We start from the raw sequence: 25,180 nt of genomic DNA, 5'->3' as shown, positions 1-25,180 counted from the left end.
AATAAGGGATATGGTGTCTGAGGATTCACACAGCTTGAGTCACGTAGCTGAGACCAGGTGCCTTACCTCTGACTTTGAGAGCGAATAACCCAGAGTGAAACCTCTACAGACCCAGCTAGGGATATACAATGGCAGTAACTCTATCTTGTCAGGAAAAAGGAGGTACTCAATAATCAATCCAACTTTAGTTTAAGGTCTTGGATGTGAACACAGCCTTTCTCGAAAATTCTCTCCGCTTCAGTTTTCCTTTCACTCTAATCTACACCTTTTCTAAATATATTAGTCAGTTTACTTACTAAATGTTGTGCAAACCTGTAGCCTCCATTACTGCTCAAGCCCTTTGTTCTCAGTAAATGCAGGAACAGCAAAAAAATCTTCCAAGGCAGCAGAACTTTCACTAAAGAAACAAAAAACCACTAATGAGTAAAAAACCACACAGCATGCACTCCACTATGAAATTATCACTTTCCTAAGAGTCCCATAAATACAGAGCTCTCTCAGAAGTGCTGACATGATGATGGTGCTGCCTCTTCAGAACTTACCTCTTAGGGAGACTAGGGAACTATTTTAACTTAAAATACAGCATTAACAGACAAATGTCTCTCTGCTATTCTCAGTAATATCATGCACACACCACTCACAAGAAAGAAAACTTTTATCAAAACCACACAGTGAAAGCCACTCCTTGGGAACCAGAGCAATCCTAAATGCAGAAGTGACACCTGGCTGTAGCCAGCTGCCTTCCCAATGAACTGACAGGCAAGGAAACAGCCATGTTCCTGTGGCACACACTCAGAGTCCAGCACACTACAGCTCGGGGCATCAGGAGCCAGCCCATGACTTTGAAGGTGCCTGCCTCCCTAAAGGAAGGTCAGCACTGGTAAGTCATGGAAACATTTAACATCTCCACCAGCAGGACCAAGGCAGCACTGCTGCCTCAGCTCTAACACGCAGGTTTTCTCTGCAACAGTTCCTCTGCTTAAGTGGGAGAGCCTACCTGTTCCACCCAATACATGTCTTGGGTCACTGCATGATGATAACCAAACACCAGTACTGAGTGGGAACAACAAACACTGTCATCCACAGTATCTTCAGAGTTTCAAGCAGGAAATGCAAAATTTTGATTGACATTCATCTGAATGTTAGGATAATTTTGAGCAGCTCTCAAGAAGTAAAAATTCATTACATTCAATGCAAAACAACTACGCTGCAGATTATTAATCCAACCCTGAGCTGGAGCATTAGGCAGGTACAGTCAGCTTCTGAGGACAGCATTAATCCTGGAATTATGTTTTCCATCAGTGCATTTCTTCAAACAATTATTACTTAACCTTCCATGAAACTTTGCTCTCAAATTTTCACCTCAACAGTGCCAGCTAGAACTGCAAAACACCCAGCTAATATGTCTGGCACCACAACTGAAAACATTCAGTACACTCCATCTTAAGCATTTAGATCTAGGAGCTCCTCTTGGCTTCAACCAGTTAGTAGAATTGGAAACTGAAGATATTCAGACAAATGACAATGTCAACTGCCCCCCAGACATGGGCTGCACAAAGATGGGCAGCAAGACTATGCATGTACCTTCAGTCATAGCCATGACTACTCTGCCATATGTTCCACTGAAGATATTTTATTTATAAGTTAGGCCCATCATTATTTCAGAAGAGACAAGTTCTCTGCCATTTTTCTTTTTACAGAGGAAAACACACCAGCAAACACACCAGCATTTGACAGGTACCGAGTCCATTTTAATAGGAGAATCCACAACCCAGAAACCATTAAATCCCCCTTCCCATAACCAGCTGTAGGCAGTTCTCTTTGGAACTCAGAATCTGACTTGCATCCGGAAATGCATCTGCTTTGTAGCATTGTTACTCATTCCTGTCTTGAGCATCCATTTTGCCTTCATCCTCTGCAGGTACTGCATGTCACGCTGCTGGGCAGAGATGGCCCCTGCAGGGAGGAAGAGAGATGGATCAATGTCTGCCACCTTACTTACAACTTGTATGCAAACCAGCTGACCTGCCCACGTACTTCAGCAGTTACCTACAGGCTTTCCTGCCCATACTGGTACCCTTCTTTCCCCTTTTCTAGGGGAAAGGAAAGCCCAGTTCCCTCTAAAAAATACCCATGACTGATTAAGGCCAAAGGTTGTTTTGCATTCCAAGTGTGATTCTTGTATTTCAAAAGTGGATATGGACCACAACTCTGTTCCCCTACTGGAAAAGCATTCTGTCAAAGCATGACTTATATTATTAAATAGCAAGAGTAGTGACTTGGACAGGCAGAAACCAAGAAATCATAGGAAGTCACCAAGCATCACAAAGAATGGAATGAAAAGCTTGCACAGAAGCTGCACTGGATTTTAGAAACAAACTTCCTGTATCTGCTTGGATGTCAGGAATTAAAATGAACCGAGTGGAAGACAAACTACTGCATAAAGCCCACGTGTAAAGCAAAGTCAGCCTCTGGAACTGTGGAGGAATGATGCCATCCCAGAGCCTCCTCCTCTGCAAAGCCCTCCCACAGTCACTCACCTGCCTGCCCTGTCCAGCCCAAGGCTCGGTACTGCTGCAGCACCCGGCCCACGGCTTTCTTGTTCTTCGCCACGGCCACGTCTCGCGTCACACCAAAGCGCTGCCTGTAGTACCTCATCAGGGAACGGTGACCCACCCTGGCACCTGCTCACAGGAGGGGACAGCTTATTGTGCATCATGAAACAGCTTCTGAAATGGAGTACTCCAGTACCTTGTGAGAACTATAGAAAACCCCTCTGCTGAGAAATGTTACTAAAGGGTCCAAATCTTAAAAAATTTGGGATTATTAGGGAACTCAATGTAGTTACTGTAAGAGCTGCTTGAAGAAAAAACACATAATGTATTACACATAACTGCTATTCAAGAGGGCATTAGCTCAGATAATAAACATGCAGTTATCAGAAAAGAAAATCTTAATTAGTGGAATGAGCAGACAGGCAATGCTGTTCCAAGTAAACCAACTTGAAAGTGAAGCCACTTGCTGACATTCAGGAAAACTTGTGTAACTGAAGAGTTGGCAGCACTTTTCAGAATGAAAGGGCTTGGGTCCCCACATACAAAAGCACCAAACAAAAAATAAAAGTGAGAGTGCCAAATGCTGAACTAGAGAAAGGCTATTTAATAATTCAATTTACTGAACTAGTTTACTGAATTAGGTGGGAGCTGGCTCTCTACAAAAAGCTCCTATACTAGATAAGCTAAGTTATAGCCTCTCCAAGCTGCACTCAAACAAATATGGAAACTCTTGTTGGAGTAAACCATGAGAGTCACATGATAATGAAGACATAAAATGGGCAAAGCAACCCACTGTTCCAGTCCAATATCCATCAGCGCTGAAGAAGCTGAACTACTTGAAAATGAAAATAATGGAAGGTGAGGAAATAACCCCAAAGACACTTAAATGCTAAATTACCTTCTCCCTTCCCAGAGGAAAACACAACAGTGGCCAGTGCTGCAGGCACTGGAGGCAGATATAGGAAGTGCAGAGAAAGTAAGCTGTGACACAAATCCCATGCCTACCTGATGGAAGGATCAGCTCCATGGTATCATCATCATAATCCAACTCCTTCTCTGCTGAGTGCTTTCCAAGAACCTCCACATCCTTCCCATCCTCGTGATCAGGATAACTGCTCCTGTGGAAGAGAAGCAATACATGGTTTAAACATGGGGAGCAGCCACAACTATCCAGACCCACTCTACAAAAGAACCAGGATGCACAGCTACAGCAAGGCACAAACATTGTCATTTTTCACCTGCCTTGCTCTGAGAGTTCCTGACAGCAGAACTTGGCCCTGAACAGAGCCTGGAGACAAGGAAGCCTTTTCCTCCACCCTGTTCTGCAGCTCAGCACAGTTCTGCTGCTGCACACCTAACAGTGACTTATGGTGAAAAGCCACCACAGTGCAGGTCACCAGCTCTGCACAGCTGCTGAATGAGTGCTCTCAGACAGCTCTCCACCTGCCACCATAATATGAGGTATTTCTGACCAAAATGAACACAGCTTAGGATTAGTTGTAGGAAGTTCAACAAGAGGCCTCTAAATCACAGCAGTCATGTTCAACTCCAGCTACACAATGAAACTTATGTAAAACCCACAGTTGGTCTTAAGTCCACAATCTGTTTAAAAGGCAGTGGGAAAGACAGCTATGACCTTTTATGGCCTTTGCTGGTGCACTGAAATCTCAATTCAGTAACAGCAAACATACAAAACAGAATTCAAAATGTACTTTGATGTAGGACTGGTAATTATGGTCACAGAAGAAGACAACCAATCTTGTTGTTACCATTACCTAAAACAGTGGGGAAGCAACAATGCAAAATAAGTATTGGAACCTGAAACACCATTAAATTTTAAGAATTAATAATAGTTTCTAATGTAATATTTAACTGTTCTTATGTCTGTCCCCACTTGTGTCCCAATCAAAGACAAATGACCTCACCTAAAATCATAGAAATCTGCAAATTCCAGGGCAGCATCTCCATCTGTGAAGAGTTTGCAGTGGCTTTTATCATTCATGTGAGCCTGGACCGCTTCCGTAGAGTAGAAGGATTTCCCCTTCTCATTGCACCAGATGCAGATTTTCCCAACGCCGACTTTCTCTCCTGCAGAAAACACTGGCACTTTTAATGGTCTGAACAAAATCTCTCTAGTCAGTAATTAACACTTCTGTGACAAAGCCTTCCCAGCTTGCAGGCAGAGAGACTTAAGAGGAGCTTCAAGCCCTTAATTTCCAGGATAGCCCTGCTGTTCCTAGGCCTTGACCATATGGCCCCACCAGGGACAAGTCTGGCCATTTAAAGACTTCTTGTGACAAGGTATGGGTCATTCAGCATTCTCAATAACAAACTTCACACTTCCTCCAATATGTTCTCTATTCAATACTCCAAAATTATTTTATTCTCATCATTATTTTTAGACTTAAAGGATGATACAGTTTTTCCTTTTATCTGTCTCACAAGCATTATAAACCAAAGAGACAAATACTTGTGACTCACTGGTAGGACAACACAGTTCATATGCACACTTTAGCAACAGAATTCTGTCCCAGATTTCACATTATCTGAACAACTTTCTCAACATCAGGAAACTACGAGAGACCTGCAGGGTACATGACCATGTTTGCTCATCCAAGTTTTCTCTCATTCTCCCTGGAAAGCCTGTGGTCCTGCTCATCAAAATACTGACAGCACTCGGACAAAAAAAAAAAGGCAACGCAAACCAAAACATTTGGTGTCATATCCAAACAAAAATAAGTCCTATCAGAATATAACTATCCTGACAAAAAGATTAGAGAGCACTCAGTCATACCAAGATACTTGATTAGTCCTCGGAGATCCACAAGGTACTCTATGTCTGGAATGAAGAAGCTGTGGATTTTTGTCATATGCGCCACATTTTTTGTGAGAGATCTTGAGTGATGGGAACAGAACAAGCAGTCTGTGACTGGTATGGCCCCAACAGCAGGAATGCTTTCAGCCTCTGCCTGCTGCTCCTCTTCTTCTTCTTCTACACTTTCCATCTCTTCGTCAGAGCCAATGTCTTCACCAGAATCCATATCTTCCCAGTCTTTTAAAGGAAGTTTAAAAAAAAGTATTTATTTTATACTTTTCCCAAGCAAAGTAAGTCTCAAATAAGTTAGAAAACGCCATCATAGAACATATTGCATTTTTTTGTTCTTACAGCTAAGTGCAACACAGTCACTTCCAGGTGTAAGAGTTTACCAATGCCAGTAAAATACATTTCTTTCTAAGATGCACAGCAAAGCACAAGGTCACTTATAAAAACCACTGGCAGATCTGATACTTTCCCCCCTCCATTTTCTCAACTATTAACACTTTACTGCTGTTTTTAGGCCTTAAATTTAATTCACCACAGTGCAAGAGCACAAGCATGGCTCATTGAAAACAAGACAACTCTGGTGACACCAGGAAAATACTCATTTCCAGCAGAGAGGAAAACACACTCCTGTTCACACACTTAAAAGAACAGTTAACATTCAGAAACCTACTAAGATTTTCACAATACAATCTATGAACAACACATTAACATCAGACAGGAGCAAGCTGGCTTCTCCTTTAGGTGTTAAACTGTATGTTCAAAGGAAAATGTTTCTTCTCATGTAGAACAGATTCCCTGAACTGCAACTGAAATTTCAAGAGCACAAAACTGCTGTACCAGATGCAGTAACGTGACACAGGGGTTTCAGAAGCTGAAATGAAGTTCCACCTCATTCATACCTGCTCCCTCACTACAGCTCAATCATCCCATTCAGCTGCTCCAATAGATGCGTTTGGTGCTGCACTGTCAACTACAGCACTGAAAGCATCCTTGTTAAAAATAACTCTTTTCTGGAAATTCTGAAGCTCTGATCTTTTCAGCTGTCTGCTTTCCAGGCTGACCTCCAACACAGAGCTGTATTCACAGGAAAAGGCCACTGGGGTGGCAACTCTTAAATCCATTTTAACACAGACATCAAAATGCTCAGAGGTGATGTTACACAATCAGGTTAAAGAGCAAACTTTCTCCTCTGGTCTTGGTGGGCAGAGGGAAACAAAACCAACTACAGTCCCACCTCTCTTCAACAGATCAGGAAATGAGCTGGGACAAGAGCAAATGATCATTACTGCATTTCTGTTAATTTATTTTTCCAGAAGCAGTTTTAGGATAACCTGTTACATTAGCCTTCTTTAAAGGAAACTTCCTTTGACATTTTATGTGGGAATGGTGCTCTATTACATAGATATACTAGTGACTATTTATACTCAATTTTTACATGCATTACTGTCTGTCTGTCTGTAAGTTGAACAGCTGGCAGTGCAGACACTAACACAGAGTCCTTGGCTGCAAACATGGCTAACTTCAACTCCTTTGTTAAACTGAAAATTTAAGCAAGAGCAAGATCTTTTGTGATGGAAAATGCTGCACTGCTACAGAAGTAGCAGGAAGCTTTTGCTCAAACCATAGCTCACCCCAAGCTATTTTCTGTCAGTGTGTTCACTGCCTTACCTTCCTCATTATCCCCTTCTTCCTCTGCTTGTTGCTTGGCCAGCTTCCTTGCTTGCTGTTCAAACCACTGCAGCCGTGGAGGAATTTCTGGTCGTTCTCTGCTCTGGGACAAGCTGGCACTTTCCCTGGACACTGGAGAGCCACTTGCATTACGGGGAGGTACAGGTGTCTTCTTTGGAGATGAGGATGGCTGGGCTCTGATGGCCTGCTGAATAGCTGTGTTCATTTCATCCTTGTTCACACTCTCTGGGGCCAGCCCCTTTTCCAGATTCTTCTCATTTAATATTTTCACCTTCTTGCTGACAGCTTGCACAGCTTTCTTCTCCAGCTCCAGGTGCTTCTTGGACTTGAGGTGATTCTCATAGGCATTGAAGGTGGAGAACCTCTTGCTGCACACTGTGCAGTAAGTGGCAGTGATTTTGTTCTGCTCCTCTGCTACTGCTCTCTGTGCCAGGACTCTCTCCTGGAAATTCTCAGCAGAGACAGGAGGCATGTCAGCAACTTTACGCTTCAGGTTGTACCTGTGCCAGTCGGTTTTGTAATGGGCACGCTGAATGTCACCATCCTTGAAAGCCACACGGCAAGTGATGCAAGTGTAGGTGGCCATTACTAGAAAATGGCAAAAAAATAAAATTATGTTAAAAAAAATTAAGTAACAGACACAAAAAAGCCCCAACACCTTCATCCTGACAACCTTCTCTTAAGGCAATGTTAGATACACAGTTCTTGCACAGAATCAAATTTATTAAACATCAGCATCAGCAATGAGTGCAGTATTCACGGGCAGCAGCATGAGAGGAAACTTATAAACAAAAGACTTTGAGTTTACTTGTAGCACAACAGTAGCTGAGCATCCCAGCTCTGGATGCAGAACCTGCTGTGCCTGTTGGGATTGGGAGGCATGAGAGGGCCCCCAGTCACAGCAACAGTATTTCAGAAGCTCCATGCTTTTCACTGAAGATCAGTGACTGGAGGCGCTGAACAAGCTCATCTTCTGCCAACTGTAAGACTTTGGGGAGACCAGTGATTCCTCAGAAACAAGGCTAAAAAGGGAAAACCTGCTTACAGGCCTATTTTGTATCTTCCACAGCCTTAATAAATGGCAAAGAAAAAAAAAGTTACCGCCTTTAAAAATAAAGCCTTCTATGCTACTTTGGAGCAGTGTGTGTAGTGCTGACAACACTTTACCCTGCAGAGCTGTTCATCTGGAGATGTAGTCAGTCATGCCTAGATCTAGCACTCCTGGTCTCCCTTCATTTCCCACCATCCAGCCAACCCATGTTACTAGGGCTGGGACAGGACAACTGCAGAGCAGTGACCTCCCACTCATGCTGTCCTTTCCAAATCCATACATTTCCTTCCTTCTCAGTGCTTAACAAAACTTTGATTTCTTTTTTTTTAAACAAAGTTGATGGAATCTCTTGAATGCTCCAAAAGCAAAGAGCAAAAAAAGGTGTCATCTAGTGATCACAGAAAGGACCCTCATTGTTTAACTGATTTAGAAAAACTATGGTTAATCTGGAGAAAAAAAGAAATAATACATCAGGATGAGGGGGTCTGAAAGCAGGGAGAGGAAGAGCAGCCCCTCCGTGAAGCTACGAACAGGGAGAAGCAGTGGTAGAAGTCAAAACACATGTTATGAAATGATCATTCCCTGGAACCACTGGGATCCTTACTTATTATTGTTTGTGCTATCTACAGTGTGATAATGACAGGGGCGATGCAGCAAATGAAGACCATATCATCTGGAGTACTATAAGCATCTACTCAGTATAACAGAAGCTTTTCTTTTTGTGTTTCAGAGAAAAACGTGTTCTCAGGATCCACTGAGTATTCCCTGAGGCGTTCCCCTGCCACCTGCAGCGCTCCCTGCCCTTCTCCCCACCCAGGCACCAACCTTTGCCATAAACACTGACTCAGAGCCACGCTGGCTGTTGGTGACACGCAGCTGGCAGCACCCTGAGGCAGAACGCTCTGTTCTGGTCCAGGACGGACAGACAGAAGCTACACGCTACATTACCACGGGGGCATTTAAAACACCCAGCCTCCTCCCGCTCCAACCCACCCAAAATACAGGAGCTCAGAAGAAGAGGTTTGTAACTAAGAGAAGCTATAGCCATAAACCTTCACCTCTGACACACACATGGAGACGCGTTTACAACACAAGCTGCACAAAACAGAGAAATTCCGTGTAGTTACACAACACCTTCCCACAACCTTCCCAAAACCTCCCGTTTTAAGCCCCAGGATCGAAGCCCCGGGTCCTACCTTGTGTGGGGCGCAGGAAAAGCAAACCGCGGGCACTCGCAGCTCAGCCGAGCCCTTCCCGACAACCCGCGATCTCCCTTGAGGCTCCTGAGTACGGCTGACTTTCAGCTGCCTTCGGCGGGAATTAAACTGAGCCCGTGTCCCTAATCCTGGCACAAGGCAGCCGTTTATTGCACGGACAACAAAAATTCGGGCAAAACCTAGAGATAAATAAATAATAATAAAAAATAAACCCAAAGCCCAAAAGACTCACAAGAGATAAGGCGGGGCGCAGGCGGCAGCCGGAAGCCACCAGGCCAGGCGTGGAGCAGGCCGGGATCACAGGGAGCCGGCATCCCATGGGAGCGCATCCGGCTCGGCCGGGCCACGCCGCCTGCCCACTGCCCCCGCTATCCCCGCTGGCTCGGGCTGGACCAGGCCGAGCCGGTCCATCCAATTCAATTCCATTCCATTCCATCCCATCCCATCCCATCCCATCCCATCCCATCCCATCCCATCCCATCCCATCCCATCCCATCCCCCATTCCCGGGACACGCACCTGCGGCCGGCGGAGCGGGCGGTGCCGGGCGCGGGGCGGGGCGCGCGGGCAGGAAGCGGCCGCGCGGCGTCCGGCAGGAGCGGCCCGCGCGCGCCCCCTGGCGGCCGGAGGGCGCGGGGCACGGGCGGGCCCGGAAGGGACCCGGCGGGATGGGCGGCGGCGCCTCACGGGCCGTGCCCGCCCGGGTGTGGGTGTGTTCGCCTTCGGTTGTGTGAAAAATGCATGTATTTTATGATTGGCTTTTCGCAAATATTAAAATGAATATTGTATGTGTTGTGTTAGAAAGTAATGCTGTATTAATTCTCTTAAGTACTATGTTAAATATCGCTTTAGGTTATAAAAACTGTTAAAATAGAAACTATGCTATGTAGGATTTTTTTTTAAAGAAGGGACTTGCAGCGAGATAGCAGCCACAGGACACCTAAATCTTTCAGAGAAAAAGAATTTATTGCTCTCTTATCAGAAGAAACGAACTTCTTCCCGCCTCGAAGGCGCTGTCAGGATTCAGAGGAAGAAGTTGACGATGACCAGACAGAATCCTGTATTTGAATGGAATTTATGCATCATGTATGAGGTGTATGAATATGCAACAGGCTATTGTTTTTAAGGGTTAATCCTTTGTTAACAGGTGTCCTTTTTCAGGCTCCTGCTGCCCAGAAAAAGGTACCTGGACATCCGTAACTCTTTGTATTTGTTGTCTCATATTGTCCTAATTCAATTTGTCCAAATAATTATTACTTTATTGTATTACTATTTTTATAACCATTTTATTATTAATAAACTTTTAACATTTTAAAAACGAGTGATTGGCGTTTTTCACAGGTTGGTTGGGTTTGGTTTTGGCTTGTTTCTTTTTGTTTTGTTTGTTTGATTGCTTTCACGGAATCAGTTAGGTTGGGAAAGATTTCTCCGATCATCGAGTCCAAGCTATGGCCAAACAGCGCCGTGTCAACTAATGTCAGTCTTGTGCCGAGAATGGCACAGAACAGGCGGGAGGCAGTATTGTAGAAAGAGCAAAGGAAGGCTTTATTCAAGAGAACTGCGCGGTTTTAATAGAGTGATATGATAGATTCTATTTGATTGGCTAACTAACAAAAACACCTTCCTCATACACCGTCCTTGAGAAGAACAGAACGACGAAATAGAAAAACACCACCTGCAGATTGTTTATACTTAACAAGTTATCACAAGAATTCTCACAAGCTGCTGTGAGAAACGCTAGCCATTTCTCTCTCTCTGTCCCATGGCATCCACAAACTAGACCATGGCACTAAGTGCCATGCCCAGTCCTTCCTGAAACACCTCCAGGGACAGTGACTCCAGCACTCCCTGGGCACCCCATTCCAGTACCTTATCACCCTTTCCGTGAAGAAATTCTTCCCGATGTCCAACCTAAACCTCCCCAGTTGCAGCTTACGACTGTCTTTTGTCCTATCACTGGGTACCTGGGGGAAGAGGCCGAGCCCCACCTGGCCAGAACCTCCTTTCATGTAGTTGTAGAGAGTGATAAGGTCACCCCATTTGTTGTTATAGTGTTTATTTCCATTTCTTGGAGCAAAGACACAATGAGATGATTTAAGATAAAAACTAACACATATTTATTAAAACAATCAATATAATAGTTCCATGTTTACAAAACAGTGATCAGGCAGGTAAAGTGCTGCAGAATACTTAAATACGGACATTTTGTAATTCTCCAGTTTCTGGTTGCCCGGGTGGGGGTTACTCACAGACTGGGACGCCGCTCATGTGCTGAGAACAGACGTGGAGACTACAGGGATTTATTTGTTCAGAAGGCTGGGACAGCCTGGAAAAAGTGCAGAACGAACACAGAACAAGTAGAACGAGTATCTCTTCAGATCCTGTTACTTTGGGTTACAATTACTTAACCTCCTCTGCATAGAATAGTATTTTTTTTCCACTAACAAACAGAAGAATGGTCAGTAGGTGTGTGGTACATACGCATGGAAACCCCATGTGCTGGGAACGGGTGGTTTTGCACTGGATTTGACACACCAAAGGCCACCAATCCGATGGTGATCCTGTCACTCGTGTACTGACACAAGGGAAAATTTTCTGAGTACAAAAGAGTGACCTGCATCCCTGCCCTGACATATGTCCTTTTCTTAAATCAGGATGCGTGAAGAAGCCACTGCAAGGCACAGGAGGGTGAGCCCTTTGCTGCCAGGTATGAGCACACACACACACAACACAAGCAGCACTGATCCCAGGGCAGGATCACACACTCTTACCCCATGGCACTGGCTCACACTATGCCCTCTATGCTGCCTGTGTGCCTTTTGACTGGAAATCACAGGCAAGGAAGCTTTCCATGGAAAAACTGTATGTTTCAAAGCTATGTATTGCCCCCTTGCCTGTCTTCCTGCCCAGGCATTCCATTTGAAGGATGGGAAGGTGACAACAGTGCTCAGTAGGAAAGATGCTGTAGACCATTGTGACAGGAATTTTTGAGGAATTTGGCTGCTGCTATAATACAGCCAAATGTAGTTTTCTCAAGGGATTTCCAGCTGAGGGCAGTGTGGAGAGGATCCACAAAGGAGAGAAACATTTTCTTTGTGTTTTGCTGGTGGACTGCTGGGAGTGGAATGTATTGTGTCCACGCAAATGTTTCTTGCATGTGGTTGTGTGGAAGGGAAGAGATAGTTTTTTTCAGAAAATCAGACATCTTTTTACTACCTGAGGAAGAATATTCAATGTTACAGAATTACATCCTTCCCATTACACAGTATTTAGGGGCTTGAATGTAATTGACTATCATGACAGCAGAAAAAAAATCTGAAGACTCTCAGATAAGCAACTATGTCTCTAACTTTAATGATTTAGTTGTTCAAGTTTTGGTTGTTTTTTTCTTTCTGAAAAAAAAGAATGAGAGTCTTACTGGAGAAAAATCAGTGTATTTACCTATCTTGAAACCAGAAAATGGGTAATTTACAAAAAGTCTGAGAAACTCCTCCAACTGCTTTTCTTTCTGATCTAATCTATTATTCTAGAAGAGTGCCCCTGTGTTACATACTTTCATAACCACAAGTATTTTCCATAAAACAACAATAAAGTGCACGCTGTTACAATGCCACCACTGACAGCCAGCTAGCCTGTCCTGCCAATCTGCTCCAGAAAAGCCTGTGAAGCACTGCTCCCTCCCTGCCACCTCTCCTGTCCCACAGCCTGTTTCCCCTTCTGGCACCAGTAGCCCTGGACAAGGGAGCACACCGTTGTTTGGGCATCCTACGAAGCTTCATCAGCAACTTGGATTTGTACTCTTTTAACTCTACAGATTGTCCTAAACGTGTGGCAAGGAAATGAGGCTTTTAAGTCATCTGAGAATTTTTAAAACTCACTGATTTTCCAACAAAAGCTTTTTTTAATTTTGGTTGGGTGTTTGATTTTTTTTAAATTTGTTTTTTCCAAATGAAAAGAACAACCTAGTGAAAGCTAAAGAAGAAACTTAGCAACTAATGCTGTAGAAGTGATGTGGGCCATGTTTTCTGATGATTCCCAGAAACTCAGGTGTTGAAATATTGTAATTTGAAAGCTGTGTCTTGTGGGATCTATATCCAGCATCCACTTATTTCATAATGTATTTGATAATGAAGGCACAGGCTTACCCTTTTACTGGTAAAGGACAGCAAACACAGTCAATTTGCATTACTGACACAAAAAGCACAAGCAACAATAAAGCTAGTGTTAAAATATCTCGGCATCCTTCCTTTTGCTGTACTCTTTTTGGCCATCTGCCTATTCTTCCACCTCAAAAGGAAAAAAACATAGAAAATGAAGTTAATTTCAAACACAGATTCACCTACACATTTATGTTAGTGGAAGATTTTTATCATCTGTTGCTGTACTTTTTGAGGGTCCCAGATGACAGTATTTACCTCTTCAAATGCCAGCAAATGGAAATTTACTTGAGTAATAGTAGCAGCTGACATGGTCCCTCAACTTTGCTAACGGTTTACATCACATTAAAAAAACTAGCTTTATTTCTTCCTATTTCTTGGATTACTATTGCTTGGTATTGCAATGCAGTTTTGTCACAGGTGAACAAAAAAGCCCTACAAAAATAAGTTATCTGCTTGAGATCCCATGCCACTCACTCAGCATGTGTGGACTTTAAACTGGCAAATAATTTAAACAAGTTCTTTTTTTGTTTTAAATTACATGCCAAGAAGAAGATTCTGAGTGTCTTCTGTAGCAACTGACCTCACCAAATGCTTCTAAGTATATTAAAATCATCACCTTGCAACACAACTTTTGTTGCAAGTGGAAGCAGCTATCATGGAAAAAAAACCCAAACCAAAACCAAAATCTCAAATTAAGGAAGTGGCACCTAAAAAGCCTTTTTGCTTTTTTTTTTTTTTTAATCTCTAATCTCTACTCCAAACAATAACTACCCTCACCTGCTCCCAAACAGGTTATTCAGTTTACACAATATTAACTTTTAAACATAAAGATTCATTGGCTGACTTCACATGGGCAATACTGCCAAGGACTAGACTCCATCAAGGAACACAGCAGGTGATCAGTCATATAACATGCCACTTTACAACTCTACAAGCCTATAACAGCAAAAAACTTGGAAATGCATCACCATATCCAAAATAATTCAAAGGTTTTAAATATGAAATCTAGGGGGTTTTATAGTGTTGCACACATAATTAAACTTGAGTTGTGCCAGTTCATATACAGTAGGTGCACTACACATAATGCTAACTGCAGGGATCCATACTTTTTGGTAGGATTGAAGGAGGTGAGATGCAGTTAATCTCACTGCAGCCCTCTGATAACGTGCCCTCACAATATGAGTCATTAATTGTATTACATGATTGGAAAACCAAAGGAAATAAACTGCTGATATTGGAAATCTGGCTCAGGACCCCAAAACAGATGGTTGGTAAAAAGGTAAAAGAAACCTCTCCTCCAACTATTTTGAACAACTGACTTCCACCACGCATCTGCAACCAAACAGTGGATAGAGAATTCATTTCCATGCTATTACATTGAGGTATAACTACCAGAAACATTAAACTATCAGTATTAGCTGATACTTATCCAGTTAATTCACTTTGTATAAGGGAAATTATCACAACACATCTAAAGGGATAGTTAAAGCTTACAGCTCAGAATTTTCTTCTTTTTTTTCTCTTTTTTTTTTGTTTGTTTTGTAGTATTTGATAGTATTTTTTTTTGTGTGTTTTATGTTTAGTTTCTTCTGTTTTACCAGCCGTAACTTCAAGGTTAATGACTTCCAAGCAGATTTGAAAGGAAGCCTGAAGACTTTTTCTTTTCCTGGGATTCTGTTTCTTGACCTTGTGAAAGTCCCAATTCTTTCTCAATCTGCTCTAGCTCAGACTGGTCAAGCAGTTCAAAATCATCAGCTTCCTCTGTGTCTGTCTCCTCGCTCAAGCTGGGTGCTGCCTGTGAGGGAGCTTGCTGTAGAGACTGCAGCTGGTCTTTGATGGCAGCAGACACCGCAGCCGTGATGACATCGCCAGCAATTCCACTCATTAAATTAAAGGTTTGGTCACTGGTCAACGGCAAGGACAGCCCTGCAGTGGATGGTCTCTCTTTACTCTGTCTGGAAGCGTGATCCACCTTGACATCAGTTTGCTCTTTCCTTTGTTTATGCTGGGTGGGCAAACCGATGCTGGAGTCATCGTCATCGTTTGTGCCGGCACCGTTTTCTAAAGAGGGAAACTCTAAAAGATCTCGAGCGAAAGCTTCTTCATGATCACTAGGTCGGTCAAAATCTATTACAGGGTTAACAGAGAAAACAGTGTTAGCATTCCCAAAACGTGTCCCAAGAAGGCAGCCACATGTAACAATGTGAGTAGCAAGTGTTCCTCTGAATACATTTACTAATCCCTCCTCCAGTAGTTCTCTAGTGAAAGGAGATTTGTGTGACACCTAAAACAAAATAGTTTTGAGGTCATAATTCTAGTGCCACAAATCAGCTGGTATCAACCTAACTACTTGAACAAAATAAAATTTTAAAGCTAACTTTTTTAGGTATGTATCTGTTATGAAACAACCCATCCAAATCCTCAGCACAGCTATTTCAAAATATACCAACCGCATGAAGTCCTAAAATTTATTTCTCTTCACAATATATACAAACTACAAATATGTAAATATGTAAGGATGTGTTACAAACTTTTAATATGCATATGGAGTAATAAAAAGAATGTATATCTGTTTAAAGAAAAAAGATATAAAACCAATGTAAAGACTAATTTCTTTTTCCTTTATTGGTCAATGCTTGTATTAAAAAGGAAACAGAAAATGGAAACTCTACAGATGATCAGAATTGTTTCATGTTGTCAAGAGAATAAAAAGAAAGATGTAATCAACATTAGATTTTAATGGCTGCATTAATGAATGGCACAATATTTGTTATTAGAAAAGTGTAAAACATACCGTGGAATACATGGCCTGTGGAAGAGGCCTAAATCAACACAAGTGAATACTTTCATCAAGTATTTGAATGAGAAGGCAAAAAGCTTGAACTTACTTTCTATGAAAACAAGCAATAGAAGCTTGTTGTAGGAGCATTCATAAGGGTTAAGGAAATAAATTCTAAAAATGACTCATACGTCATTTTCTCCATTTTCTTTAGGAAAGACAGGCTGGGAAGGTGAGGAGGAAGGGTTGTACTGCCTGCAGAATGATGGCTTGAATGCACAGAGCTTTGACAGGAGATGAGCCAGTCCTTGAATGCATCCCATTAGGTCTTGCACCTCTGTGTGTGTCGCATTTGCTGAAATGCTCCATGGAGAAGAAGAGCTGATGTTATTTTTCACTTAGCAAGGCTATGAGTAGAGTTTCCCACATGATCCTTACAGCCAAGCTGGTGAGCAAACAGGGTAAGGGAACTGTAAGGTGGGTGGAAAAGTGGCTGGACTGCTGGGGTCAAAGGCTTCATCAGTGCCACAAGGTGCAGCTGGAGGCTGGTTATTGGTGTCTGTCACGGGGACTGGAACCAGCACTGTTCAAGATTTTATTAATGACTTGGAGGACAGGCTGGAGTGCACTCTGCAAGTTCATGGGCAGAAAGGAATTGCTGCGGGACAGGTGTATTTGATATTCTGGAGGTCAGGATGCCTTCAGAGGGACCTCAACAGGCTGGAGAAAGGAACAGGCTGAAAAGGAACATCATGACATTCAACAAAAGCAAATGTGAAGTCTTGTATCTAGGATGGAATACCCTGTGCAGCAGGACAGCCCAAGGGCAACAACAAAAGCAGCTTTCCAGAAAAAGATCTGTGGGCAGCAGGTCAGTGGTATGCCCTTGCAGCAAGGAAGGCTGACCACACACTGAGCCATAGTAGCAAAATTGAAGGCAGAAAGTCAGTGGAAGGGATTTTCCTCCTCTATTCAGCAACTGAGAGTACCCACTGAAGTACTTTGCTTGGTTTTGACCTCTCCAGTCTAGACAGAGAATGGCATACAGGACTGAGCCCCCTGGAGGGCCAGCATGAGTATTTAGGGGGCTAGAGAAAGGATGTATGTAGATGCTGAGAGAATGGGCCACGTTTGGCCCAAGAGAAGGTGGCAAAGAAGGATCAGTTTAATGGGAAGGTAGAGAGAAGATGGGCCTGACTCTTCTAGAAAGTGCACAGTGAAAGGATCAGAGTAAACTGACACAAACTGGAACATGGGAAATTTTGACTCAGTGTAAGAAAAAACTTCTTCATCATGAGGGTAAGCAAATATTGAAAAAGACTTTCCAGGGAAGTTGCTGAATCTCTACCACTAGAGATCTTTAGAATTCAAGTGGTCACAGCCCTGAGAAACTTCATAAAGCTTTAATGAAGAGCTTTGAACTTGCTTTAGATAGGAAGATAGATGAGATGAATGACAATTGCTTTTACAACTTTCGGTTCTGTGATCATACAATGCTATTTACAACTTGAAATATTAGGAAAATAACTGAAATTATTAATTTGGCCTGTAGTATCATCCTGCTTGTCATTTACAGGGAGCTTTTCCTTGGAGAAATGCAAGATGAGCAGAGCAACAGATCCCCAGGTGAGATAACACCAAACTACTGTTGTTATTAATCTTTATTCCAGCAAACCGTTTACTGATAAAAAGTAAGATTTTTTTTCTCGTCAAGATCAAGCCAAGTGCTTGAGAATCTTTTCCTAGTCTAAGTCTTCATAGGCTCATTGCTGACTGTCTTCATGTCTATAGTAAAACTTGATAATACTTTCTTTAATTGGCTGTTTAACAAGTCAGTATATTCATTGTTTCTTTCTCAGCTTTTATTCGCTTAGCTTACCCACAAAGGCATTGGCAGTAATTTTAAAAGGTTTATTTGCTTGAAAGGTTTGGTAGAAGAGAGTGCTACATCTAGCACTCATTGAATGTGTTGGTTTAACCCAGTACTACTTATTTATTTGGACACTTGCTGATATATTTTAACATTTTTAAGATGAGGCCAGTTCTTACACAAGATGTATCCAAAGCTACACAAAACACTAAGATTAACCCTAAATTAGATTCAGAGAGAAAAGTAACAACCCCCAAACCTGTCCTCAAATTGTCTAATAATTTTGAGGTAACTTTCACATCTGGAGTCCAGTGATGATATAGATGAAGCTGTTACATACCATCAGACGTGTCTGTCTGTGGAGAATACCCCTCAGACAAGTTAAAGGTCCCATTGTCGGTCCAGGATACTTCTGAGACATCTGTGTCAGACACTGACAGCTCTTTGGCAACTATTGCAGGACTAACCTATACAGAAAACGGTCCCACACATGGCATTACTATATTTTAAAAAAATCACACTGCAGAAAGCCAATGCTTAGAGACTGAAAAAAAACCCTCTTGTATGTCATAGCAAAATAAATCACCTCCTATTTCAGCCTTAATTGAAGAAACATGAAAATACTATACAATGCTTAGAAGTGAAACATCCCTCTTTGTAATAACTAAAGGCTGTATTATACTAAAGAAGCATAGAAAATTCAAGTTACTGCAATAAAAGCAAAATGAGGCAGCAAATACAAAATGTGCATAATGTAACAAAATGAGTAAACTTGGACCAGAAAAAACAGCCCAATGTCTATAAGACCATCAAAAATCAGCTGAACAAAAAACCTGTTATCCGTTACCAATTTATTGAAGAATATTTAGTTATGTCAGATACAAATTTTTATCCCATGGGATATTTTTTTTTCCAGCACAAAACTACCTCCAAAGCAGTACCTGTCAAAGTCAGGCTTTATACACTACTGATCAAATACTGCATAATAATTCCTATTAAGATGATTTTTAAAATACCAACTGGTATTCTGATTATAACAGAAAAACCTTTGCCATACAGTCTTTTAGAATACTAGAAGAAAAATGAGAAATTTGAGTGTATTCATACATATCTAGAAAGATTTTATATACCTATTTGCACCATCATTGAAAATTATTAGACAAGTGATTACAAAAATATTTGACAAATTACATAGAACCACTACAGTTTCCTATTAATGTTTCCCTTTTGTATTTTAATTTGATAAAAATCAACTGCAATTTCAGTGTTGGAAATAAAAGTAACCGCCTTTGCTTTTAAATATTAACACAATCATTCTACAGCCAATACAAAATAAACACATTCTTAGCTCAGTAGGCCAATGACACCATTACCTTGAAGGCCAGGAATCTGCAGTAGGTTGGTTAGTATAAGGCTAAAGGTGGAGACTATGAATCGCTTCTAAAGCATACTGCTTAGTTCAGGAACACAGCCTCCTGGGGAGGGCAAAGTCTTCCACAGGAGAACAGACAGCAATCTAGATAGCCTCCCATTATCTATACAGATTTTAAAAGCAAGACAGGGCTGACTGAAAAAAAGTCACCTTAGGACACAGAGCTGATATGTCTAATTCACTGTCCTCTTCTGTGGCTTTTGTTTTTGCTGTTTCTGAAAGAAAAAAGATATATTTTTTATCCTACTCATGTCAACGGATTTCCAAGTTCAGTGTGTGTTCTCTGTCTCACAGCTTGTGTACACAATAACTCTCCACCTGCTGACACAGTGCACCATTTATGTGCTATGCTACCAGGGAAACAAGCCTGACTGAGAGACTGGCTGCTTATCAAAATACAGCAACCATAGTGGGAGAAAGAATGTTATTCTGAATGCATTCCAGTAGATCTATTTACCTGCATTGTACTTCCTTCAGGAGTCTCTGTTGCTCACTAGAAAGTCATCTGCCCTGGCAAACAGATATCTTTTAGCCTACACTGCTGGTAAAATGCACAGGTGTAACATGTTGTTAGAACAGGCTGTGTAGTTATCCCACCACATTTCTTTTACATGAGAACATGCAATTTGTTTGATAATTGCATGTAATCTTCATCTACAAACCCCTTCTTCTACCAGCACCCAGCTACCCTGCATTCACAGTCATATGCAAATATGCATACAAAGCATCCTCTGAAGTCTGGTAGAATGTTGCTCTTTACAGATAAGCAGAGATACAAACTTTGCCTCCTCTGTCTGAGAATCTTTTAAACCAGTATAAAATGAAAAACACAGCCAAAGTGCTCTTGGTTGCTTCCTCCTGCAACTTGCTCTTTCCTCTCTTGTGCCAACACAAGGTTTGTGAGCCCATGTGGTGAACCCAAGAGGCAAAGCAAGGTAGGGAACTTGTCAGTGTTAAATTAAACTGGAGGATGAAATGCAGGAAAGACCACATATACCCTCAACCATTTTCCCAGTGCTGGCTTATGAAGTTTATTAAACTATAGTCTGATCTTTATCTCTGCCAGTTTCACTTAAAAACTGAACAGGTAGAATAATGCATGAAAGAAAATTTCCAATGCATTATTCCTTATTTTCAGTTACTATCACATTAAATGTAAGAGAAGGGGAAAAGACACATGAAGGTTCTCCTTGGGTCTATGAACAGCACATTGTATAATGAATTGCAAAATGGTTACAAGAAATGCATGTTTTAAAGTAGATATTAAGTCTACTGATGTAGCACTAATTTAAAAGGGTAGAATACCTGCAAGTAGTGTGACTACACTGCAAAGGTTTAATTACCAAAACTGGAGCATGCAGAAGAAACAAACTAACACTGTTCATATACAGATTTTCCTTGAAATAGCTTTATTGCTTAAAATCTAAAAGTTTCCAGTATTAGAAAGATATTGGGTGAGATAGGCAAGATTTTGTTTAAAATTGATTCCTCTCCTTTCCACATAGAAATTTGGATTAATTTGTAGCTGCTATCCTGTGGCAATTCTTATATGCTTTTGGAGTATTTGGAGAAGAAAACATTTTTTTTCTGCTGGAAGGAGTGAAACCAAGGCAGATTTAGATACAGGAAACAGAGTTTTGTCTCTTACTGAAAATTCTGTTTTGTACTTATTTTGAGACTCTTGAGTGACTCTCTCTACTGGGAAAGTTTGTGTTATCTGAAGAGAGATAAGCATTGCAAGCTTACAACAAGTATTTTCTTTTCTGAAAACTTACAAGCAGTACATCTAATCACATACAAAGAGCTTGCCTTGTTTCTTTCCATGAAGTAATAATTTCTTTCTTATCAGACCTAGACATTTGACATACATTGTCACTCCTTATAAAGCTAATAACAGTAGCCAGGTTCAAAGCAAGAAATGAAGAAATGTCTCTATGGTTGACTTCTCAGGACAAACCAAACTTTCTGCAAGGTGAATGAAATGCTCTGCATACAGAAACACAAAAATATTATATAATGATATATGGGACTATAATTAACCACTCACCAGATCTCTCTTTTTTCTTCTGGTTGATATATTCCACTATTCCAAAATCTACTTTCATCAAAACAGCCTTTATTTTGCTGCACAGTTTCTGTCCAAATTCATTGCACTTAAGGAAGGGACATAAAAAGGCACACAATACTGTGATAAAAATGAAGACAGAGAAAAAATTGTATTGAAATATTGCTGTACAAGAAGCTACTCAAAAAATTTAAACAATGCCTTTGCATAAGATAACTACTAACTTTACATAATACAGTTAGTTTTATATAAAAATGCATTATGGAATGCCCATGTCAGACACTTCTAAGGTAAAATCCAGTTTTGAGAAGCCATTCCTACTCATCACAGAAAATACCATTATATTCATACCAATTGACATGTTTTTGACTATCAGTAAGACACAATTTATGGTCATTATAACATCTATCATTACCTTAACTTAGTCTGATTTTGATATCTCGACTTTGACAGAAATGACTATGTAACATTGTGCCAGAACCAACACACTGAAAACACTTGTAAACTGACTTCTGAATGACAAAAAACTGCAAACAAATTCTTTCTTATATCTAACCTAAATTGACTCTCCTTCAGTTGAAAACCATCACCTCTTGTGCTATTGCAGCAGGCACTGCTCAGATGTTTGTCCCCAGCTTTCTTGAAAGCCCTCCTTAGGAACTGGAAGGCCACTCCCCAGTGTTCTCTTCTCCAGGCTGAACATCCCCAGCTTGCTTACTTTTCACAGGAGAGGTGCTAGGGCCCTCTGATAATCTTCATGTCCCCTCCTTTGGACTCAACAGGTCCATATCTGTCCTGTGCTTGGGACCCCCAAGACTGCAGGTGAGGTGTCACCAGAGCAGAGTAGGGGGGCAGAATCCCCTCCCTCCCTCCCCTGCTGCCCACGCTGCTTTGGATGGAGTCCAAGACACGTTTGGCTCTCTGGGCTGTGAGTGCTCATGGCTGGGTCATGTCCAGCCTCACCAGCACCCCAAAGTTCTTCTGGGCAGGGCTGCTCTGGATCTGTTCATCCCCCAGCCTGGGTTGGTACCAGGATTTACCCTGATCCAGGAGCAGCACCTTGCACTTGGTCTAGCTAAACCTCATGAGGTTCTCATGGGCCCACTTCTGGAGCTTGTCCAGGTCCCTCTGGACGCCATCCTGTCCCTCAGACTCGTCAGCTGCACCACAGAGATTGGTGTCTTCTGCAGACTTGCACGAGTGTAAGTGTAAACAGGTATATAAACAAATAAATAAACAGTCCCTACACAGAGACCAAATAATGAACAGTACACACATACACAAATCATGACTGGAAAAGAGACCATACTTACACAAGACATAGGAGAGGACAACTCCAGGAATGTAACTTCCCAACACAGTGAAAAATGTACATATGCTGCAGACTAGTAGGCAAAACTGGCAAAAACATTAAAATACACCATTAACACTTTCACTGAAATGATTTGATCATTTTGCAAAGGAAGATGTTGCATGCTAATGAAATCTAGAATGTAGTGCAAAATTGAAGTTTGTTTTTTAAAACTGGGAATTACCTTTAACACTTCTGGTGAAAATAAGCATCAAACAGTCAATTTCAGATAATTAGGGATGCATCCCCTCTTCTACCATAAAAACATGCTATTTTTATTCATTTATTGTAAAGCTTTAACAAACTCATGTTTATTGATAATATTACTAGAAATTATACCTTCATTGCATGAAAATAGGCTGGGCAATTTATATGCAGGAAAAAACCCAACTCACTAATTGCAATATTACAGTGCATGCTTGCTGCGTGTTTACAAAAGCAAAACATCCTTCCTCCAGCTACAGCTCTTTCCCCTGTTGTGTTACTTTGTGAAACTGTTTTCTCTCATATGCTAGCAAGCAATCTCTTGATGCTTGTTGGCTGCTCTAACACCCCTGTTAATGACACAGCCAAATTTTCACCATAAAATTTGAGATTTGGCTTTTGTGGTAACTGAGACACAACAGGTGCATTTTTCACTACTGCACAGTGCTCAACTGACCTGTTGAAAGTTTGCAGAAAGGATGCATTTGCTTTTGGAGCTGAATTGCAATAAAATGGTTAATTCAAAGAAATTTTGCACACAGCATTACTGCCTAATTTGCTTCTAATTACAGCAGTAAAATAATGGCATGGCTTTAGAGAATGAGGTCAGAGAAAGAAGGAAAAACATGCTATCAACATTATATTTTCTAAACTAGTATTAGATATCTCTTAACATACAGTTACAGTCATGTCACCACAATACTGATACCACATTTCTTTACGTCACTATAAATTTCTTCTAAATATAACTTTATTGTCCAGACATACAACTGGTCTTTACATAATTTATTGTTTTTCCATAATTTTCATTCCTCTATAATTTTTTTTCTTCCAGTTGCTCATCTATGTTTTCAATCTAAACTGCTAATATTTGAGTGTGATACTACATCCTTTCTCTTTGCTAATTCTGGATGGCTTGTTTTTAGGAAAGACTTTCTGGCAAATTAAGAGAGATAAAAAGAGGAGGAAAAGTCCTGTAGTCTTATTTTAACTTGCATTTAGCAATATAAATATAAAAATTTCATCTATTATTATCATAATATACATTTACTTTATTTATATTTCTCTTTAGGAAAAATAACCCTGTTTCATGTATTACTAGAACTAAATAATGATATCCTTCCAACTTGGAGGGAAAAAAAGCCTAATTTTTGCTTGCCTCTTCATGAGCTGGGCTCTCCAGCTCAGTCTTTCCAGTAAAAAAAAGGGAAAAATCACCAACAATTAGTGTATAGATGAAAAATTGCCACAATAAAGTATGAGGAACTCTCTTCATGCAGCTATTCCTGAAAACTACAGTTATTCAAGAAAATAAAATGTTTGTGTTTAAGAACATGCCTATTTACTTCTCTGCTTTTTCAAGTTTTTATTAAATTGTAGTTAAATTGTGGTGGTTTAAATTTCCTTTAAAAAGTTCATGGAATAACTGGTGGAATTCCAGTAGTTGTAAGGGGATAGACTGTATTGCTGTGAAGTTTACTGTGAACAGCTTTTCCCACTGACTACCTACCCATGTTCTTCACAGAAAAAAAAGAAAAAAAAAGCAGAAACTCATGACTGAATGTGTCAGAATGTACATTTTCCTTTTTTTTTTTTTTGCTTGTTCATTTGTGTTTTTTTCTAAATCTATCTCACCTTTTTATTAAATCATATAGAACCGTTAATCTTACTGGGGAGTGCTTACCTTGCCAGGGTTTTGTTCCTTAAAGTGGGACATTTCTTGAAGAAATACAAATAAATTCATCAGTGTTTCTGAAATGCACTGATTTATTCTGAGTCTGTAGTCTTGACTGGAATCGGTGACTTTCCAGCTGAATAGAACAAACAAAACAAAAATACCCGACTTTGTTTACAGCTCATATGGAAGTTGAAACTGGTTGAAAACATCATGTAAAATGGCTGTTGCTATGCTAGAGACACCTGTGCTTGTTTCTTTGTATTTTATATTGAGCTAATTTGATCTTTTAAACTAAAAAATATTAAT

The 25,180-nt window shown here is 40.9% G+C and overlaps 2 protein-coding genes across 4 annotated transcripts in view; both read right to left on the bottom strand.

Moving 5' to 3' along the window:
* Window positions 1-1,656: 1,656 nt before the first annotated feature.
* On the bottom strand, window positions 1,657-9,893 carry ZNF622 (zinc finger protein 622). Of its 2 annotated transcripts, XM_058813773.1 has the most exons (8): window positions 9,855-9,893; window positions 9,316-9,515; window positions 7,048-7,656; window positions 5,350-5,607; window positions 4,481-4,643; window positions 3,561-3,673; window positions 2,541-2,684; window positions 1,657-1,956 (listed from the first exon to the last, which is right to left on the bottom strand). In XM_058813773.1, the coding sequence occupies exons 3-8, from the start codon at window positions 7,652-7,654 to the stop codon at window positions 1,829-1,831; spliced, it is 1,413 nt and encodes a 470-aa protein (XP_058669756.1). In that variant the 5' UTR covers window positions 7,655-7,656; window positions 9,316-9,515; window positions 9,855-9,893; the 3' UTR covers window positions 1,657-1,828. The 2 variants fall into 2 exon arrangements, with proteins under 2 accessions (XP_058669756.1, XP_058669762.1); XM_058813779.1 differs by lacking the exon at window positions 9,855-9,893 and having other exon boundaries at window positions 9,316-9,534.
* Window positions 9,894-11,399: 1,506 nt separating this feature from the next.
* Window positions 11,400-25,180, bottom strand: part of RETREG1 (reticulophagy regulator 1) — a 65,024-nt gene continuing 51,243 nt past the window's right edge. Inside the window, exons 4-9 of one of the 2 annotated variants that reach the window (XM_058809579.1) lie at window positions 24,881-25,007; window positions 22,955-23,039; window positions 21,624-21,761; window positions 19,727-19,791; window positions 18,485-18,611; window positions 11,400-15,622 (exon numbers count right to left, since the gene is read on the bottom strand). In XM_058809579.1, the coding sequence (XP_058665562.1) occupies window positions 15,111-15,622; window positions 18,485-18,611; window positions 19,727-19,791; window positions 21,624-21,761; window positions 22,955-23,039; window positions 24,881-25,007 (1,054 nt within the window). In that variant the 3' untranslated portion in view covers window positions 11,400-15,110. The remainder of the gene's footprint in view (window positions 15,623-18,484; window positions 18,612-19,726; window positions 19,792-21,623; window positions 21,762-22,954; window positions 23,040-24,880; window positions 25,008-25,180) is intronic. The other variant, XM_058809587.1, reaches the window with a different exon arrangement.

Source organism: Ammospiza caudacuta, chromosome 1 (genome assembly GCF_027887145.1).
Source record: "Ammospiza caudacuta isolate bAmmCau1 chromosome 1, bAmmCau1.pri, whole genome shotgun sequence".
NCBI classification, from domain to species: domain Eukaryota; kingdom Metazoa; phylum Chordata; class Aves; order Passeriformes; family Passerellidae; genus Ammospiza; species Ammospiza caudacuta.
The sequence above is the reverse complement of the archived record's forward strand: the minus strand, read 5'-3'. Positions and strand labels throughout refer to the sequence as shown.

Coding starts and splice junctions, on each gene's coding strand:
- ZNF622 (XM_058813773.1), bottom strand. CDS start 7,654: ATGGCCACCTACACTTGCATCACTTGCCGTGTGGCTTTCAAGGATGGT. Junction 4,644..5,349: donor AGGACTAATCAAGTATCTTG/GTATGACTGAGT, acceptor TGTTTTCTGCAG/GAGAGAAAGTCGGCGTTGGG. Junction 3,674..4,480: donor GCAGATTTCTATGATTTTAG/GTGAGGTCATTT, acceptor TCTCTTCCACAG/GAGCAGTTATCCTGATCACG.